General features: G+C 39.9%; 1 protein-coding gene across 18 annotated transcripts in view; it reads right to left on the reverse strand.

Annotated features, from left to right (window-relative positions):
• LOC118832959 (E3 ubiquitin-protein ligase DTX3L-like) overlaps positions 1–22,269 on the reverse strand; it is a 45,041-nt gene that overhangs the window by 5,349 nt on the left and 17,423 nt on the right. Inside the window, exons 2-16 of one of the 18 annotated variants that reach the window (XR_005009240.1) lie at positions 12,550–12,585; positions 9,651–9,716; positions 9,491–9,570; positions 9,170–9,224; positions 8,048–8,122; positions 7,741–7,782; positions 7,108–7,223; positions 6,421–6,500; positions 5,505–5,572; positions 4,911–4,967; positions 4,017–4,096; positions 3,647–3,749; positions 3,028–3,110; positions 2,642–2,721; positions 172–217 (exon numbers count right to left, since the gene is read on the reverse strand). Coding sequence is in view for 1 of the 18 variants with exons in the window: in XM_036740359.1 (XP_036596254.1) it covers positions 14,903–17,176 (2,274 nt within the window). In the remaining 17 variants the exon portion in view is untranslated. The other 17 variants (XR_005009247.1, XR_005009246.1, XR_005009244.1 and 14 more) reach the window with 17 other exon arrangements.

The following is a 22,269-nucleotide window of genomic DNA, read 5'->3' on the forward strand; positions in this document are numbered from 1 at the left end:
AATTTCCCCAGCTCTTAACCATCTTTATTGCTCAGTTGTGGACCTATCAGGCTGTATGTTTTCTAAGCTATTACAACTAGCCTACCCTGGAGTTCCCAAAGGCTCACTCCTCCCACTCCCTTTATGAATACTGGTATTCCCATGCAAATGCAGACAAGGCCATTTACTTACCTGCCTCTTCCAGGTAAGCCTTTTGACTTTCCTTCTGTCTTCCCTTCTTGGTGCACAAATGAAAAAAAAATGTCAGAATTTGATTTGGGAACTTGTTTCTCCATTTTCCATCCTGAGTTTTGGGGACCCAAATTCTCAGCTACTTCAAAGCTTAATTGCTGGAGTGGGCCAGCTATCAGGCAGATTGCTGGTTCCAGGGGTGGGGTTGCCCCACCCACAGTGATAACCATGAGTGAAAACCCTCAAAAAATTCTAGGTGGTTCTCCATTTCTTAAAAGGAAAACTCTTTGGGCTTTTGCCCTGATTAAGGAGGGAAAATTCAGGAAAAAGACAATTAAAAGTTTATTAAAAGCACATCAAGGTAACAATACATTGAAAAGCTGATCACTAGAGATGGAGCCAGCTTTTATTGATAACTTTCCTATGAGACAAAGTTAATTCGAATATGTCCATATCAGCAAAAGGGGATGGGACATTGCATCTCTGCCTTACTCTAACTGATGGTAGGTGCTAGATAACAGGTAGTAGGTGACCTAACACTCCAGGGATAGCAGGAAATACAAAAGCTGAAGGCTGGCTGATGCCTCCCCCAACAAAGTCTCCCTTAACAGAGCCTCTCCAACCGTGACTGACAAGTAGGATTATAGACATATTAAAAATATGTTCTAAATCACTATTGATTAGAGAAATGCAAATTAAAACAACTGTGAGTTACTATCTCATACCTATCAGACTGGCTAATGTGACAGAAAAGGAAAATGACAAATGTTGGAAGGGACATGGGAAAATAGGGACATTAAAACACTGTTGGTGGAATTGTGAACTGATCCAGCCATTCTGGAGAACAACTTGGAACTATTCCAGAAGGGCTATAAAACTGTACATACCCTTTGACACAGGAATACTACTACCAGGTCTGTATCCCAAAGAAATTAAAAAAGGGGGGGAGGGTGAGGAAGGAACTCTTTGTACAAAAAAATATTTATAGCAGCCCTTTTTGTGATGGTAAAGAATTGGAAATTGAGGGAATTTCTATCAATGAGGGAAGGTTGAACAAGTTGAGATATATGATTGTAATGGAATACTACTGTGCTATAAGAAATCTAAAATAGGGTGCTTTTATAAAAATCTTGAAAGATTTACATGAACTGATGCAAAGTGAAGTGAGCAAAACCAGGAGATCATTGTTGTGAACTAATCCAAACAATCTGGAGAGCAATTCTGAACTATGTCCAAAGGGCTATAAAACTGTGCCTACCCTTTGACACAGGAATACCACTACTAGATCTGTATTCCAAAGAGAATTAAAAAACACAGAAAAGGAACTATATGTACAAAAATATTCATACCAGTTCTTCTGGCAGTGGCAAAGAACTGGAAATTCAGGAGATTTCTATCAACTGGGGAAGGCTGAACAAGTTGTGGTATGTGTTGTAATGGAATCCTGCTGTGCCATAAGAAATTTAAAAGAGGATGTTTTCAGAAAAAACCAGAAAGACTTATATGAACTGAAGCAAGGTGAAGTGAGCAAAACCAGGAGAACAGTGTACAGAGTAACAGCAATATTATATGATGATCAACTGTGAATAACTTAATGAATGTCAGCAGTACAATTATATAAGACAATTCCAAAGGATTCATGATGAAAAATGCTATCCATCTCCAAAGAAAGAAATGATGGAGTTGGAATGCAGATCGAAGCATGTTATTTTTCCTTTTTAAATGTTTTTGTCTGTTTTCTTTCACAACATGAGTAATATGGAAATATGTTTTGCATGACTGACATTATAATCTATGTCAAATTGCCTACCTCCTAGAAGGAGGTAGGGGATGGAATGAGAAAGGGAACTAGGAACTCAAAACTTTAAAAGATGCATGTTAAAAATTGTTTTTACTTGGAATTAGGAAAAATAAAATATTATCAAAAAAGAAATGAAGAGCAGGATGGTCCCAGAAAAACCTAGAAAGACTTCTATGAACTGATACAAAGTGAAATGAGTAGAACCAGGAGAATATTATACACAGTAACAGCAATATGCTATGATGAACAACTATGAATGACTTAGCAATTCTGATAAATATAATGATCCAAGAAAATTCCAAAAGACCCATGATGAAAAATGCTATCCAACTCCAGAGAAAGAACTGATGGAGCCTAAATGCAGATAAAATCATAACATTTTGACTTTATTTTTCTTGCTTTATTTTTGCAACATGACTAATATAGAAATATGTTTTGCAAAATTTCACATGTATAATTGGTGTCGTGTTTTTTTGTGATCACAATGGATGAGGGAAAAGTGTGAAAGAGAGAATGCAGAACTCAAACTTTTTAAAAAAATGTCTAAATTAAATAAATAATAAAGAAAAACAAGAATGAAATGAAGCACAGGAGGAAAAGTGATGGTGGACAGCAGAATGTCTTAGAGACTTGGATATGGAAATAGGAAAGCACAATCAGGAATCCCACCTGAGCCATTTATGAGATGTGTCATCCTGGCAAAATCCTATTTCATGTCTTAGCATCACTTAATTCTTCTGCCAACTGGACTACAAAGAGCATCAAAATCAGAAGTCTGCTACTGAGTCAGAGGGGAAAACATACATACACTGTATTCCATAAATGATATTTGTTGTAGCTGTTTCTGTTTTTGTAGCTGAAGATATAATTGTGGTTTTTGTTGCTGTTGTTCTTATGATTAATCCTGAACAGAAAGGAGAAGTCCTGGCATGCCAGAAACACAAGAATGGGATCTGTCCATTACATTATGGCACAGCATTTAATCAAAGCCAAACACCTCCAATGGCTACCTTCATCCATTTCTCCCAAAAGAAAAAGGAATTGAAGAGACTTACCTTTCAAAAGGAAGAGGGATGGTTACATGAAGACATTTGTAAAGAAGAGGATAACTCCTCAAATCTTCCAGGATATAAAAATCCTAAGAATAAGAATTGTAGAAGGATGTGATGCCATTGGGGGTTAGAGGAAAAGATATGGCAAGACTGACTGGGACTAAGAGGAAAAGAGTTGGAAAGACTGACTGTGTGGGTGGCCCTGTGCATCTTCCAACTGTCTGCTATCCCAACTAATCACAATTTATGTTCCTGCAGATTCCTTTGGATGGAGCCAGGGGAACAGAAGCTACAAAGAAGAAGAAAATGTGACCAACATGGAGAAATGGCTCTGTCTACTGGCCTCCATCTGGGGTCTCCCAAGCAGAGGGTCTAATGCAGGTATCAATCATAGACACTGAATAAGGCCTTGGCAAAGCCAGAGAGCCTCCCTCTCCTCACCCATCTGTCTGTCAAGTAAAGGGCCCCTGAAAAATTCTGTAATTCTAGCTATGTGGACACTGAATTTTTAGGGAAGTCAGGATGGCAAGAATGAATGCCTATGTGGTGGTGATGGTGGGGAGGAGGGAAGAAATTAATGGCTGATCAGCAGGGACCCAAATCATTGAAGTCACATCCTGACCTGCATGGCCAGGAAGCCTGGACTTCACATCTCACCCCATCCACTCAGCAGTCATGTCAAGAGCGCCAGGTCATGTGACCCCACTCCTCCTCAGCTCTCTGACCTGCAAAATCAGAGCAAGAAAATCCCCAATCTCACAGTTTGCTCTGATGCTCAAAATGCACAGCAATTGTAGAACTTGTTACATACAAAGGAGTGTTTCTTTTTCTTATTATAGACGTTTGTGAGCATTTCCAAGGAAAGATGTGTCAGGAGTGTAGGGGAACTATTTCAAAAGTCTGTCAGGAGGAAACTCCCTGGCTTTCCCTGACTTAGGCCCCCAGACCTAAGCTATTCAAATTTCTGAACAAATGCAAATCTGGAAACTCACCTTCGAAAAGAAACAGTGACCTTGTCAAAATGAAATTTGTCCACCAGGGGAAGATTGCTCAGCTCCTTCTGGGAATAATCCTAGAACCAATCGACAGAGAAAGAAGGTTAAACTTAAGACATTGAGAAGCCAAAAGAAGGAGAATATGACATTTGGGAGAGGCCCCAGAATCTGATCTGAGCCTGCAAGAACTTTTGCCCCAAGAAATGTCCACTTATTTTGCCACCCTTGAGTACATTTAGAATGAAGGAAAATGAAATGGCATCAGGGAAATGCAAAAGGGAGAGGAAAAATACACCCATGTCCATCACTTTGTTGTCAACATATCAATACCTGGGTTCTTGGGGAAAATGAACACCCAAGCAAGCCAAGGATGATGGCATGGTGAGAGGAAATGAAGCAGTATGGGAACAGAAATGATGGCAGATGGCCAAATGTCTTAGACCTTGGACTCGGAGCTAGGAAGGCCCGACTAGCAATCCCACCTCAGCCACATATCAGGTGTGTCCTCTGGCCTGAGTAACTTCCCATGTCTTAGCATCACTTAATTCCTCTGTCAATTGGACTAAAAAGAGCATTAGAATCAGAGGTCTGTTGTTGGCTCAAAGGAGATAACATACACACACTGTACTCCTTCGATGATATTTGCAGTGCTTGTTGCTGATTTGGTAGTTGAAATTATTATAGCCCTTTTTTCTGTTCTTATTGTGATTAATCCTGAACAGGAAGGAAAAGATCTGGCAGGGCTGCAGTGGAAGAAAGCAATCTGTCCAGCACATTATGGCAGACCCTTTAGGCAAGGCCCAATGCCTTGCCCAAGGGCAACCATCATCCATTTTTTCAAAAGAAAGAACTGAAGAGACTTACATTTACATTTAGAAGAGGGATTGTTACCTGAGGACATTTGTGAATGAGGGGGCCACTTCTCAAATCTTCCAGGGTATCTCCCTCCTAGGAAGGAAAAGTGCAGAAATGATGTGAAGCCAAAGGGGCAAGACTGAATGCATGAGAGGCCCTGCACATGGTCCCAACTATCTGGGATCCCAAGTACTTGCAATTGTTTGTCCTGCTGACTCCATTAGATGGAGCCAAAAGAATGGGAATGCCAAAAAAGAAAAAAATATGACTGAGGGTAGAGGCATACTCAGGGTAATGTGCAGTGGCAACCATCTGGAGTCAGCCAAGCAGGGGACCTGATGCATATATCAGACACATTCTGTCAATTAGACATTTGAAAACCCTGGGGTCTCACTTCCCTCAATTATCTGCTATGGAGCTTTCAAGGAAAGGACCTGTGAAAAGGCCTATAGGTCTGCCTATGTGGACCCTGAATTTTTAGGGTAATGTTGAGTGGTAATGTTGAGTGGTAAGAATGAATCCATATGTGGTAGTGGGGGAGGGAGAAATGAATAGCTGACCAGCAGGGGCCCAAACTAAGAGGCCACATCCTGACCTGCAGGGTCAAGAAGCTGGGACTTCACATCTCACCTCATCCACTCACCAGCCATGTCAAGAGCACCGAGTCATGTGACCTCACTCTTCCTCAGCTCTCTGACCTGCAAAAATCAGAGCAAGAAAACCACCAATCCCACAGTTTGTTCTGAGGTTCAACAGGCATACCAAATGTAGAGCTTGGTGTTGATATAAAATAGTATAATATTTTTCACATTTTTAATTTCAAGTAGACCCAGAGCCTGATTTAATGAGTAACTGGATGAAGATCCAGGACCTGGGCTTCTTTATTTTCTCTAAAAGTTTGCTCAGGTAATAAATACCCTTACCTCTGTCAACAAGCCCAGATTAGACTGACCTAAGGACATTACCCTAACCCCAAGAAAGATTACCTTGCTTAATATTCTACAGGTATATACTATGTTATGGAATGTAATGAGACACAGAGATGCTGGGCTGTAGTTTCAACTGACTTTTGTCAACATCCTTTACAACTCTATTCCATTAAGGAAAATCCTCTTCTTGTATCATGGTTAAACATACATGGGGGTCATAAAAATGAGGTCATACAGGCTTGTTAGCTCTGCTAAAATAACGTATATAAGTTTTCTCATTGCTTTGTTCAGGCAGCCAGAGTTTATGCTCTGACTCCTTGTACGTACAAGTAAGCTAACTCCGCTATGCTTTAAGGGAAAATAATAAACAACATGGATTTTTCTATCACCTAGCTCTGTTGTTTCCTTCAACCAAATTTTGAGGTTTAACAGTTAATACAAGGAAGTGCTTCTTTTTCTTATTACTGATAGAGTACTTGTAAGGAAAGGTGTGTCAGGAGTGCAGGGGAACTATTTCAAAGGACCATTCTGGGATAAACTACCTGGCTTTCCCTGACTTAGGCCCCCAGACCTAACTTACTCAAATTTCTGAAACAAAAGCAAATCTGGAAACTCACCTTTGAAAAGAAACAGTGACCTTGTCAAAACGAAATTTGTCCACAGAGGGAAGGTTCCTCAGCTCTTCCAGGGAATAAACCTAGAATCAATCAACAGAAAAATAAGGTCAGCCTTAAGGCATTGAGAGGCTAAAAGAAGGAGAATCTGACTTCGTAGGGAGGCCTCAGAATCTGATCTGAGCCTGCAAGAACTTTTGCCCCTGGAAATGAGCAGTTATTTTGCCACTCTTCTGTACACATAGGATGAAGAAAAATGAAATGGCATCAGGGAAATACAAAAAAGCAGGGGAAAAATATATATCTTCTCAAGTCCATCACTTAGCACCATTTAATTTCTAGACTACAAAGAGCATGAGAATCAGAGGTCTGTTGTTGGCTCAAAGGAGATAGTACACATACATTCTATTCTATAAAAGATATTTGTGGTGGCTGTTTCTGTTTCTGTATTTAGAGGTATTATTATCGTCATTTTTGTTGTATTTGTTATTGTGATTAATCATGAACAGAGAGGAAAATGCTTGGTACACCTGGAGCGCAAGATTGGTATTTGTCCATCACGTTAGGTAGTGCAAGAACGGTATTTGTCCATCACGTTAGGGGAGAGCCTGTAGTCTGGGCCAAATTCCACTCCCAAAGTCAATCATCATCCATTCCTCACCCCCAAAAAGAGGAATTAAAGAGATTCACCTTTCAAAAAGAAGTGGGATGGTTGCGATAGTGAACCTGAGGGTGTCTTCTGAAATTTTCCAGGTTAACACAGTCCTTGGAATGGGAAGTACAGAACTGAAGTGAAGCCTCTGGAACTTAGAGGAAAAGAGATGGCAAAACTGACTGCACATTGTCCCAACTTTGTGATATCCCAACTATTTTCAATTTATTTTCCTGCGGCCTCCATTCGATGGAGTCAAGCGAAGGGAAATGCCATTGAAGAATCAAATCTGACCAAGGTAGAGGCACACTCAAGGTAATATCCAGGAGGCTGCCTCTGGAGTTAGCCAAGCAGGGGACCTGATGGTCACATCTATCACATCTATGTGATTGGACACATTCTATCAATTAGACCTTTGAAAATCTCATGGGCCTCATATCCCTCACTTGTCTGATAAGGAGCTTTCAAGCAAAAGGCCCCTGAAAAGGCCTATAGTTCCAGCTCTATGGACCTTGAATTTTTAGGATAATGTAAGATGGCAAGAATGAATACATATGTGGCAGAGAAGGAAAAATGAATGGCTGACCAGCAGGGGCCCAAATCACTAAGAGGCCACATCCTGACTTGCCAGTCAGGAAGCCTGGACTTCACATCTCACCCCATCCACTCACCAGTCATGTCAAGAGGGCCTCACTCCTTCTCAGCTCTCTGACCTGCAAAAGTAAAGCAAGAAAACTACCAATATCAGTTTGCTTTGAGGTTCAAAGGGCACACAAAAAGTAGAGCTTGTTGCATACAAGGGAGTGCTTCTTTTATTACTGAGGTACATGAGCACTGGCAAGGAAAGATGTGTCAGGAGTGCAGGGGAATTATTTCAAAGGTCCACCTTGGGGGCAAACTCTCTGACTTTCCCCTGACTTAGGCCCCCAGACCTAAGCTATTCAAATTGCTGAAACAAATGTAAATCTGGAAACTCACCTTTGAAAAGAAACAATGACCTTGTCAAAATGAAATCTGTCCACAAAGGGAAGATTGTTCTTCCTGGGAATAATCCTAGAACCAATTAACAGAGAAATGAGGTTAACCTTAAGGCCTTAAGAGGCCAAAAGAAGGAGAAAATGACTTTGTGGGGAGGCCCCAGAATCTGATCTGAGCCTGCAAGAACTTTTTCCCCAGGAAACTTTTGCCCCTTGAATACAAGTAGGATGAGGAAAAATGAAATGGCATCAGAGAAATACAAAAAAGGAGGGGAAAATATGCCCATGTCCATCAGTTTGGCATTAACCGATCAGAACTTGGGGTCTTGGGGCAGATGAATGCCCAAGTAAGCCAAGGATGATGGTATGGTGAAAAAAAAGTGAAGTATGGAAACAGACATAATGGCCAAATGTCTTAGAGCCTTGGACTTGGAGCCAGGAAGGCCCGACTAGCAATCCCACCTCAGCCACATATGAAGTGTTTCCTCCTGGCCTGAGTAACTTCCCATGTCTTAGCATCACTTAATTCCTCTGTCAATTGGACTACAAAGAGCATTGGAATCAGAGGTCTGCTGCTGGGTCAAGGTGATAACATACACACACTGTATTCCTTCAATGATATCTGCTGTGCTCGTTTCTGATTTGGTAGTTGAAATTATTATTCTAGCCCTTTTTGTTGCTGTTCTTATTGTGATTAATCCTGAACAGAAGGGGAAAGACCTGGCACACCTGGAATGGGAACAATAAGAAAGAATAAAATGTGAGCGAGGTAGAGGCACACTTACGGCAGTGTCCAGTGGCCAGCATCTGGAGTCTGCCAAGCAGGGGACCTAATGCATACGTCAGACACATTCTTTCAATTCGGCCTTGGAAAATCCCATGGCCTCGTTTTTCTCAGTTGTCTGACAAGGGGCTTCAAAACTGAAGATCTTTAGAAAGGCCTGTACTTCTAGCTATGTGGACCATGAATTTTTAGGGAAGTCAAGCATGGCAAGAATGAATACATATGTGGCGGGGGAGGAAAAACGATGCTTGACAGGCAGCATTCCAAATCGCTTGGTGGTGAAAACCTGATCTGTAGGATCAGGAAGCCTGGACTTTACCTCCCAACTCATCCACTTACCAGACTTGTCAAGGTAACCAAGTCATTAAACCTGTGTTATCCTCTGGTCTCTCCCCTGCAACATTGGGATAAGAAAATTACTAATCTCAGTTTGCTCGGAGTCCAAAAAGTGACCCAAAATGTACAGCTTTCTTTATAGAAGCAAGTTATCCTTTTTACTGGTAGAAATGTTTCTTTGCACTTGCAAAGAAAGATGCCTCAGGAGTGCAGTGAACCATTTCATTGGCCCATCAGGAGGCACTGGCCCAGCGTTGCTCTGACTGATGCCCCCACCCCCATCCTCTATAAATTTCTTAAGCAAATTCAATTCTGGAAACTCACCTTTCTGAAATAACAGTGAGCTTTTCAAAATGAAATTTGTCCAGAAAAGCGAGATTGCACAGCTCTTCACTGGAATATTCCTAGGACCCACAAATGGAGAAATCATGTTAACTTTAAGGGACTCGCAGGCAAAAAGACGGAGAACCTGAAGGCGACTCACTTTCCAAAGGTAAAGGTTCCAGTTGTGCACAGGATTTAGACTGCTAAGCTCTTCCTAGGAGTACTCCTAAGGATGAAGAAATGCAGGCATAATGTTAACCATAGGGGACTCAGAGAAAAATAAAGACAGAGAAATTGATCATGGTTGACCCTTGACTCCAACCCAGACCTATGACATCCTTTGCCACATGCAATGTCTATTTTTCCTCCTTATATTCAACACAGCCATGAAAGAGGAGAATGAAAAGGCACAAAGAACAAGAAAAACAAGTTGAAGGAAAATTAAATACAGTGGTCATAGTGTCCTTTGAGGGAAGGTGGCAAGGGACTAGGCATGTTCCTCTGCCCCAAAGGACTTCCCCCACCATGGCAGTCTACCATTTCCTGTTACCCACTCTTCAGGAACAAGCTCCTTCAACTGAGGAGCCTAATGTTCCTCTAACCACATGCCTTGTGCCTTCCAACCCCTGCTTAGTGCAGCATCTCCGCTGTGGGAAGGTGGCAAGAGGCCAGGTTAGGAGTCTTCCATCTGCCCCAAACCAACTTCCATCTGTACAAGCACAAGGCAACTTCTACCTCCTACTGCCAGCCCGATCTCACAAACTAAGATGTGGAGAATCTTTGGGGCAAAGAGGAGCAACCTACCTTTTCACGTCAGGCCTTCCATCTCCTGCTGTGCCTGTCTCTTGAGGGAAGAGGAAAGTTGGTGGGGAATGGGACTTCTGACTCTGTCTCTTATTGCGCAGGTGTGACTTTCACTTTTTGCTGTACCCTTTTCCTGCCTATTCTCCACCCTTCAGAAGGAAGAGGACTAGAGAAGCAGAGTGTTCCATCTGACCATCTGAATGTATGCTTCCCATCTTATACTGCACTTCCTCCAGCCTTATCTCCAGCGTCCATTGGGAAGAGGAGTGGTATCCTCCACTCAATGAGGAATATTCTCATACCTGGTCATACCCTTCTCATCTCAGTGATTTTGAACCCCTGAAGATCATCATCCAAATCACATTCCACACCCCCTACCACTCAATTACTTATTCCCATCCCCCTCCACCCTCTCACCCCTAAGTAACTCCCACACCACCCAAGTCTTCCACTGTGCCTTGTAGAATACCTGTTCCATAGGCAACAAATTTCCTTTCACTCTAAATCATTTCCTCTCCCACGTTTATAATATTTCTTGAATATGTCCCCTTCTCTTCTCTGACACTGCCACCACTTTTGTGCAGGTCCTTGTTACCCACACCTGGACAGCTACAGTAGCCTGCTGGTGGGTCTGCCTATTTCAAGTTTCTCCCAACTCTAATCTATCCTCCATTCATTTACTAAATTGATTCTCCTAAAGATCAGATCCTATCATGTCACTCCCCAATCCTCAACACCCCCAATAACTCCCAGTGGCTCCCTATCGCCTCCAAGAGTGTATACGAAATGCTCTGCTTGGCATTCAAAGCCCTTCATATCCTACCCACCTACCTTTCCAGATTTCTTACACCTTAGTCCCCTACATGTACTCTTTGCTCCAGTCACACTGGTCTCCTAAATGTTCCACAAATGGGACACACCATTTGTGGGCATTTTTTGTGGCTGCCCCTAGTGCCAGGACTTCCTTAATTCCACCTACTGACTTCCCAGACTTCCTTTAGATCTCAACTAAAATCACATCTTTTACATGAAGACTTCCCCAGCCTCCTAATTCTGGTTGTTTCAGGCTTAAGTAGTTACTATTTATTCTGTATATATTTTTGTTTATATGTTTTGCATGTTGTCTCCCCCATTAGATTGTAAGCTCCTTGAGGGTAAGGATTGTCTTTTGCCTTGCTGCATTCCCAGTGTTTAGCACAGTGCTTGGCACACAGTACATTCATAATGTTGACTGACTGATAGCAGACTGCCTATATGTATATACTCTGGATGATACTGTTTTTCTCTTTTCAAACATTTATAAAGAAAATAAGTTCATTCCATCCTTAAAATTTGGCTGACTGGGCAGGATTCTCAGGTACCAAAGGTGAGTGAGCTCCAATCAATGCCTTGGGGAATAAAGAGATGTGAAGAAATTGGAGACTAGGTATTGTAAATTAGAAAATGTGTATCATATGCTCTGAAAAGATCCTGTATGTATCTCCACTGGCTAAAATGGTGGAGAAATATGGGAAGCTTTGTTCATTGATGGCAAGCCTCTATCTCAAGAGGTTACTATGTTTCTGTCATGTGTGGAATGTTTCTATTTATGAAAAACCAGATTTGCAGTGGCTGCAGGAAGGTTCATTTGTAGTAGGTCAGTTAGCACACTTAGTGGGATGTTGAGAAACACTGTATCCAAAGCAAATGGATTACTTATATCTGTGAAGTGGGTATTATGCCTCCAACAAACTTACAAATAATTTGGATAGTCAGAAAGAAGAAAAATTGGAAGAAAATGGAAGAAGAGGTAAGACAGTTTAAGGCTCTCTCATTCTCTCCAAACCCTCTGTTCAAATAGGACCTTTAATTGAAAATCATATTTTTTTGCTATTACTTTATTTGCCTGTTGATTTGATGGGAAGAAACCATGTATGTAAATTATGATACATATCCTGTATATTCTGTACCCCAGAGGGGGTGTTTTTGGGAGGAAAAGGCTGATTTAGGTACTATGTGGCTTCAGGTTCTGGAAGAGGATGAAGGAAAGTGGTGGTTTCACCCCAGGCTGGAAAACCACTGTGAAATGAAGGAAACTTAGTCTGTATTGTGGGCCCAGTCTAGGAATGATCCTGGCTTGATAAAAGGAATTGAACCATTATAATCAGTTGTTCCAAGGATAATCCATGGCCATGCATTAAGCAATTCCCTCTGTCTAAAGTTCAGACTGAAGGAATAAAGTCAGTAATTGAAGACTTAGAGAAATAAAGACTTACCAAAAAGAGGCAGTGCCCATGCAGTACCCAATTTTACTGGTAAGAAAAGAAGGAAAATTAGATAAAGTTAACCTGTGTATCAGGTTTATCCAAATTTAAGCATTCCTGTGATTTACCTACTATTTTTCCTAGACATTTGCAGGAAATTTAAAGTTGTTTATTCCACCAAAGGGTCCACCTTAATTCATTATGCCTTCCCAACCTTCAGCCTGTGCTTGGGTCCCCAATAATTTTGGCTCCTGTATTCTCCACACTTGAGACGCAAGCATCCACGTGGCTCATATGAGGGAATTGCTGATTTGTACCTCATAAAAAGATAAGAGTATAGATGAACTTGTTCACATATTCAATCATCAATGTCTCTCTTTCAGTTTGGAATGATTTTAATAGAGATTTAAAGGAAAAGAAAATAAGGAACTGAACAAATTGCTGGAGAAACTAGACCATAAAGACTTTTAGCATCTTCTAAATGGGACTGCAAAAGAATATACACATTTCACAGTAGCACAAGGAACTTATACAAAAATTGACTATGTCAATTTAGGGCACAGAGATATTACAAATGTAAAAACACAGAAATAGTTAATAAGTATTTTACGGAGCACAATTTTTTTTCTGATAATTACACAGTTTTCACTATATTAGAAGCATCTGACACGGCTATTAAATCATGTCTCCACTAACATAAACATAGAGTCATATCCAAATGATTTAATTATTTAGAGAAGAACAAACTAAAGATCACTTGAGCTACAATACTTGACCTTCTGCACTGGGGTAACAAGGTGTTGTATTATCACCAATAAGATGTTTGTAACTGGAAAAGAAACCTCTCTGTACACAGGTTCTCTTTCATTCTCTAAGCAATGCCACAGGATCCAGTATTTCAGCTCCTAATGAATATTTTTACTTAGTTTTTGTAACAAATACCAAAGGTGGACACATTCGGAGATGAAGGCACATTTCATCTGTTGTCCTACAACTACACTTTTGAGAGGGCACCCAGAACAACAGCAACTTGAGCAGAAAATTTTGTGGAGGTTAAAAGTCAGAAAACATTTGGTTATAAATGTGGTCTCACTAAGACTAAACAAACAGAGCAATTGCCACAAGGTGCACCCCAAAAGGTGAGCTAGGAATGCAGAGAACCAGGGCAGCACACAAGCCATTGCCAGCTGCCTGTTAATGTGGAAACTCTGATTCCCAGGTCAATGAGCCTGCCCATAGTCGGACAGTTAGTCAACAAGTACTTAAGGGTATACTATATTCTAGGCACTGTGCTAAGCGCTGGGGATACAAAGGAAAGCAAAAGACAGTCTCTGCTCTCAAGTAGCTCAAAGTCCAACGGGGAAGACAATATGCAAACAACTATATACAAACAAGCTACATACAGGACAAATCAGAGATAATCCACACCAGAAAAACACTAGTATTAAGGGGGTTTGGGAAAGACTTCATGTAGAAGGTGGGATTTTAGGTAGGACTTGAAAGAAGTCAGGGAAGCTGGTTGCTGGAAATGTGGAGGAAAAGAATTCCAGGTATCGTGGATATCCAGTGAAAGTGCACAATCTGGAGAGATGTAGTTTCTTGCGCAGGGAACATCAAGGAAGCCAGTATCACTGAATCACAGAGTACATAGTGTGGAAGGAAAGGGAGGGGCAAGGCTATGAAGGGCTTTCAATGCCAAATACAGACTTTTTTATTTCTTCCTGAAAGTGATTGGAAGTCATTGGAATGGATTAAAGACAGAAATATCTTGCCCCACTCCTCAATTTATATTAAATTTGACAGAACCCCAAGGATGGATAGTTTCTTTCTGAAGTGAAGCATTCATTTAAGTATTCAGAAACTAAAATCTTGTTCAAGATGTCTTCCAAACATTTTTAATGTTCTTGGCTACCATTTCAGTTATAAGGGAGCAAGCTCTGGTGTGTTTTGAGACCACCAACAGCTTTCCACAAATAATGTCAATGGACCTGAGGGTCAATCATCACCTTGTGCAAGTGGTACAATGGAAGATTCCTTAACTCCAGCATCTCTGGTGAAAGAAAAATGGAAACAGGCAGGAAAGCACTGAGAGATACACTTTGGGTTCTCACTAGAACAACTTTTACACTCCTACGAGGCTCTCAGTTTGTTGAATATAAAGCAAAATCTCCAAGAAATTAGACAGGTTAGCAGATAGCAGTTCATTCCTCTCACCTCTAAGCAAACTGATTTCTTCTCAATGTCTTTTATTTTTCTGTAAATGGTGCAGACACACAATATATTTTAATGACTGTTCTGATTCCTTTCCATAGCTACAGCTTTTGCAAGCCCAGCTCTCAAGGAATCCTTGAAGCTTTCAGCACTCTTACTCAATTCCTTTTGCCTTCAGCTCCAGCTTGACTCGCTGCAGATAGCTGGGATCAGGGTAACCAAAGTTTTCTGGCCCGCCGAATTGGAGAGTTTTGTGGTGAATATCATTCCAAGTGATCACATCCTTGACTCCTGATGTTCGAGACTGTCCTACTGTGAAAATCAGCCTTTGGTCAAAAGCTCTTTTGAGGAGATTCAAAACCTGCTGTCCTTCTTCGTTATTTGGCAAATATGCCACCCGTCTTGTTCCTTCATAGCGTTTTCCTGGGTTGGGATGATCATCTGTCTGGATGCCTCCCCGCATGTCATAATGAATCACAATAGTGCCATAGGAATTATAACCTGGAAGTGAAGATGTTCTGTAAGAAGTTGTCATTGTTCCATCTGGCTGATTCCCTTTCAAGATACCATAGGAAGTCTGGCACACAGGGCACACTGGCTTATGTTTCATGGCTTCTCTGATACAAGGACCACAGAACGCATGCTTGCACTTTGGGAGGACTTCTTTGTTTTGAATGCTTTCCATACAGATGACACATTCCTCCTCCTCTTCCTCCTTCTCCTCTTTTCCTAAGCCCCCAGAACTAGGCAATCTCTTGAGGGTAGGTAAAGCCATGTTTAAATCAGCACCAATTCTGTCCAAGGGGGACCTGGAGTCTCTTTTCCAATTCGCAAGAGAGGGAGGTGGACCTTGTCTCTGCTGAGGAGCAGGAGCTTCAATACCAAAATATCTCTTAACATATTTCACTGCTTCTACAAGGTACCTGGCCAAACCAGTTAGTATCAGTTCTTGTTCGTTCCACTCCAAATTTACATAGGGGTGCCTTCTTTCAAATTCTTCAAAGAATGCCCTTTCAGGCCAATACTTTCTCTCTTGGTTTAATGGTTTCAGCATCACTACCTCTTTGACAATCTGAGGTAAGAGCATCTGAAAGCCATCAATGAAATGTTGATAAGCATGTACAGTGAGGTCTAAGCCTGCGTTTTTTGGTTTAAAGACAACGAGAGTTTTCCGAGTTTGGGGATTGTTCGCCAGTTCCATTACAATGTCATATTTTATCTCGATTTCTCTGAATTCTTGGCACAGAAGACGCAAGGCAGCAGTATCAACCTCAATTCCATTCTTCATCATGTTTTGGGAGGCCATCATGTCTAGAGGTTGTCTGCGGCAGAAGTTTGCTTCAATGAAATGCTGAGCTGCTATGATTTCCTGTGGGTTTCCCCAGAGGATTAAGACTTTTCCTTCAGCTTTAATACGGAGGCCTTTAAACATGTCAGTCAGTGTTTTTTGGACATCAAGTGCCAGCTTATTATCTGTGAAATGAACATCATGACGGTTCACATTCTGTATTTCCCTCTGAAATGCTCTAGTAAAAGCTTCTTGAGCTGCTTTCCTATCCCCTGAATTACTTGTCTCGAAGTCTAAATACACATTGCCCGTAGGATGCGACATGGTACTTGTGATACGTACTTGATGCTCCCTTTCTATTCTGTCCAGAGTTTCAGCAAAGAAATATTTGAAATATTCATACAAATATGAAGGAACTGAGATAAGGTCTGACTCTTCTGCTCTGCGTTTGGGATTTGAGTGAAGAATAGGACTGTTATAGTTATTTGGCATAATTTGCTCAATTTTTCTTGCTGAGGCTGAGTTGGAAAAATCCTCTTTCTTGTTATTTCCCAGGATGCTGTCCCTTAAGAATCGATAAGTTTTTTCAATATCTTCGTAGTCACCAATCACTTTCTCAGGTCCATCATGGCCTCCCTCTATTCTGAGATTTGGGCAGAGGCTAATAATTTTCTCCCTTTGTTCTTTGGAAAGCTTGAAGTTCAGCTGGGCCTCCACATAGAGAAATACCTTTTGAATGAAGGAATTAGAGGAGCTAGCAGCACCTCCTTCATCTAGGGGCTTCTTATCTGGAGATTCCTTTGGGAGTGACTGAGTCTGAGAGAAAAGCTGGCTTATCTCCAAAGTGTTTTTCTCATCTGGATCTTCACTTGCTTCTAGGAAGACATTTACATATGATGTATCAGTGACTGCCACAGAGTGATCTCTCCTTGCTATCACACCCTCCTTGGCTTGTCTTTTATAAAACTCCACCCAGAATGTGCCTTCAGTGGGGCCGACTTTGACCTTGCACTTGCCTCCCCCTGACCTCCACGGGTTCTGGAAATACTTTTGCAGCTTCCTCTCCATTCTAGGGTAGTTCTCAGACACCCGGACCAGGACCCGGTATGGCGGGCTGTGGGCAGTGCCGCCAGTGGCCATCACAGCAGGGTAGGGACTTGTGAGTCGAAGAGTCAGGCCTGTGACGTTTGATCACTGGTTGCTGGAAGGGGAAAGTGGGGAGCAGAGAAGGGAGATGAAAGGATGCTGTCAGCTCCTTACCTCCTCCTCTCTGCCCAGATCATAACTTAATAAAAATAGTAATTGGTTCAGACAACACAAACATAAGACAGAGAACCAAATGGCAACTTAACAATGAAATCCTAAATAACAACAACTTCAAAGAACAACCAAAAAAACCCAAGTAATTATTTGGAATAATGAGGAGAAGGATGATGATGATGATCATGATCATGAAACAATAAACAACAATTTACAGGATGCAGATAAAGCAGTCCTAAAGAGGAAATTTGTGCATGTAGATATCTCTTTACAAACATATATTAACAACATTGAAGATAAGACAAATAGTAAACTGAATATTCATTGAAAAAATTAGAAAGCCAACAAATAAGCAAGCTTAAAATAAGCACAAAGATATTTAAAAAATAGAGGAGAAACAGATACATTGAAAACAAAAATACTTCAAAGAAATGATATCTAAAACTAAAAGCTGATTCTTTGAAAAGACTAATAAAATTGATAAACCTTTAGCTAATTTGATTAAAAAGAAGGGGGGAGAAAATCAAATCAATAAAATAGCAAACTAGGAAAGTGAAGTATCTATAGAACCAGAAGAAAAAAATACTCAGTATATTATGTACAGTGTTAACCAAAATTAGTGTCACAAGTCCATGAGACAAAGGTTGCAACTTGAGTTATTACAAGAGAAAGGCACATGCATGTGGGAACTCCTTTGCCAAGGAGCCTAGCAGTGCAGGGTAAGCCTTGGCATTTAAGTTAGAGAAAAAAGGGAAAGTCATAGGGGAGGGAAAAAGACCAATTCCCTCCCAAAGGAAAGTAGAAATCATGAATAAGTAAAATGGCAAAAGCAGCATTCTTTTCCCTTGGGAACTGCCAGACCATGAAGATATGATGATCTGATCATCTACAAGCATCTCAGCTGCAGAAAGAGTTTCTTGCTCTATTGCAGACTGACTGGCACCTGTCTTGACTCCCACACAGGGAATCCAGCTTGGGGTGCAAGCAACAAACTGTGTCAGGTTAGGGATGGTGTGGCTCATCATTGACACATTTAGGGCCTCTTGCATACTCTGGGACCAATGTTTCTGCAAAATACGGCAAGTGAAAAAGACAAGTTCAGGAGACCCCTTAACATTCACTCCCCATACCCTCTTGGTGACAGGTGACCCCTGGGGATGCCAATGACCACAGAGATTTTAGTTGGTAAAACATTTCAGAAAGGGTCTCTTAAGGTTGAAGAAAGAAGCTACCAACAAGATAAAGGTCAACAGACAGTAAGTGAGGAAGAACAAGAACAAGTGAACAAGGCACTTTTACGTCTTGCAGCTGATATAGGATTGTTCCAAATACAAAGCGCGGATCATAACCATAAATGAAGCCTAGTACAAGCCATAGTAAGAATGTTCAAAATCAGATATTAATCCAGAGGGGAAAAATCATACATCAAGAAAGCCAAGAGAACTTAAGATACAGATATGAAAAATAAAAGCCAAAGGGATACAATAATGGACATCAATATTAACAAATATTAAGTCTCCTTGCAATTTAGTAACCCTTCCAATATCCATTCAATGAATATATTTCATCTTGGGTCTCAGATGTCTCATGCAGTCATCCTGTCCTTGGCACATTTCTTCTTCAGGCAGTCTGGAAAATATTGTGTCCTCAGGGCCATCACTTCAGTGGACTGCCTCTCTAGTTCCAAATTATTTGTATAGAAACCTTAGACATTTTCATTATACTCTTTTACAAAACAGTTTTTGATACAAGATTCCAATACCCGTCAGAAAGTTTACCTCTCTAGCAACTAGCATGTGTGGTGGAAACCAGCTGGACCCTTGTGTTTCTGATCTAATCAATAACAGAGCTATAAGGAGAACATCAAATTAGGAGCCCATAGTTCACCTGAAACTTCAGAGAATTTAGGCTATAAACACCCCATGCTGTTTCTATCATTATTTAAACTCTGTATCTGACACAAACATTGTTAACAACAAGCTAAAGGATTACTGTTATATTGAGATATATATATCACACACACACACACACACACACACACACACACACACACACATATACACACACACAATACGTTCAAATACAAACTAAATATTTTAAATACCACAGAAGGCAGAACTCTTAAAATCTTCCAAATTACATATATATATTCATTTGATCTTGTTGTTTTCTCAACACTTTTACTCACTTTTTAATTTTACAAGTTTTATTTTAATTGTTAATTACTTTAGAATTCCAAATGTAAATACCACGTAATTTAATTTACCTCTAATTCAAATCAATTATTCAATTCCCCCCTTAGGAGGAGCAGGGACAGATAAGGATCTACTCCTCACATTAAAACATATATTATAGAATACTTTTAAAAGGAGATGACCTATGATACACAAGTGAATTTCCATAAAAGTTACCGAGTTAATGTCAATTGTACCAAAAGACTGGGGATGGGATGTGGAGATACACGGAAGTAATCAATTTCAAAACAGTACATACCAACGAAATTTTTGAAAATAGAACATTTTGAACCACAGGAAAGAAGTGTTATTTCTGCATTAAATAAGAATTTTAAATAAAATTGATGTTTCTATTGGCGTAACACAAATTATTCTATAAGTTATTTTCCTCTAAGAGAACTGATTGCACTAAAATTTATTTCTTCAAACCAAACTGAAGATGTTTCTGATTTCATTTTAATTATTAATAGTAAATAACAGCTTGGTCCCATAAACTGTTGCAGCAGCACTCAATTTTTTACATCATTTTGAAACATTTAAGGACCTTATTTTTTACAGAAATACATATTTAGTAACAGGCAGGTCACTAGGCCAAATACTCATTTACTAAGTTGTTTAGGATATGGAAAGGAGTATAATTCCAGGCTGAATAGCTCAGATCTTACACACATGCATTTTATTACAGTAGCTCAGATATGTTCTAGCCTTAGTCTATGGGATAATGATTTTACATTGTGTTTGTATCTTTGTTTTGCAAGCTTCTTTTAGCTTTGTCTAGTTATTTCCATAGCATTCAGAAGGAATGAGCTATTCCAGGGACATAATCTTACATATGACTAAGTAAGTAGTAGGAGGCAGAAGACAAGCCCAAGTATAATGTTATTTAGTTGTATAGGATATGGAATGACTACATATTTAGACTAAAAACAGTAGCATCTTACATAAGAGCATTGTGCTCTTATCTTCTACTGACCACTTGCTCTGATTACAGAAATTTGCTATAAAAGGAAAAAGCAGGGACATGATTCTAATGGCATCAAAACTGGTCCTTAATGACTCAACACATATATGGCAGGATAAAGTAGCCTTAGCTCCGAGTTCAGGTAAGAGTCAGAACTGACAACCAATCATGCAAGAACAATTCCACCTCATAGCCAGAGTCAGGCATAACCGGGTGGGAAACATTTCTATTCAAAAGTAACATAATGGGGAAACTAAGCCTTAGGCTATGCCATGCTCATACTCTCCACTTTTCCCCAGATACAGACCTCCACCTGTTCAGGATTGCATTCCTTGTGAATACCTTGTGGCATTTCTTTCTTATGGTGGATCATTGACTTAATGATCCATCAGTTTATTATACCTGAATTCAAAACAATATAAATTACAGTCCTAAGAGCTTTTATCTCAAATAGCAACTTTCACTAATCACAACTTAGGGTTATTTTTACTCTCGTGGAGTTACAATAAACAATAAAAATTAACCAGGACTCACATACACATGAGAGATTTCACTTAACATTCTTTAATTGTTTTTGTATTCTTCTCCTTGAGCTTAGACTCATCCTGGTGTAAGGATCAATCATTGGAAATCACTTCTATATTATACACAAATTTGTAAATTCTCCGTAAGCCAATTTCATTGTTTAGGAACTCCATAACCCATAACAAGCTCTTTTCTCAGGGCTGATGACCTTACATGCCCAGATGGTTTCCAGAAACCTGGCAAGTTTACAAAATAAGGGGAGTCTACAAGATCTTTTCTTTATACCATTTGTCACACAGTAATCAATGAGCAATTTCCACTTTTAATCTATCTACGTAAATATTTGATTGGTTTTAACATTATAACAACAATTCCAGATAACAATCTTACAACTTTCAGGAGTCATAGCCAAATAGTTTTAGTTGTAACTTCCTCTTAAATATAGGCAAAGATGGAAATGTCCATTTTCTAAATTACAGATGCGAACCATTATAAAACAGGGTTAGCAGGCCTGTTTTCAAACAATTTTTCTCACCTTTTTTTAGTTGTTCAGTTCATACTCTAATAAGTTCCAAGTTATGAAATTTGTTCTTCTAATGACATAATTGATACAATAGGTTACCAATTGCACAGCATAAGAAGATTTAGAAACATAACAATGCCATAAACAACAGTACATATTTGAGACTTGAAACAAACCCATTAACACTCAAGTGACCTCAATTCAGTTGAATGCATTTCCAAATTACCTTACATATAAAATTCTTTTACCACCATTTGCATTGTATGCTGATCACATCTAAAACCTTCATAAAGTTATTATGTATGAAGCAATTACATCTAATTAAAGAAACAACAAGTTAACATTCATATGGTGCTTGCCCTATGACAAGCATTGTATTATGTGCTTTACAATCATATGATCCTCATAACAACCCTGGGAGGTAGGTTCTATTATTATCCCCTTACAGATTAGTAAACTGATGTAAACAGATGTGAGGTAACTTGCTTAAGGCTACCCAATTAACAAAATTTCAGATCTATGCATTTTCCCAATTTTTCTTAATGTCAAATAGCATAGTAAATTTTGACACATCATAAACATTATATTAGGAGACACATTTCACTTAAAATAAGACCAGAATCAATTCAATTATACCTGGATTTATTTTCCAAGTGGCAATGAGTCTCAGTTCATAATTTTAACTATATAGTATTGTATTTTACACAAGGGCTTGTTATTCCAAGCATTT

Source organism: Trichosurus vulpecula, chromosome X (assembly GCF_011100635.1).
Source record: "Trichosurus vulpecula isolate mTriVul1 chromosome X, mTriVul1.pri, whole genome shotgun sequence".
Classification (NCBI taxonomy): Eukaryota; Metazoa; Chordata; class Mammalia; order Diprotodontia; family Phalangeridae; genus Trichosurus; species Trichosurus vulpecula.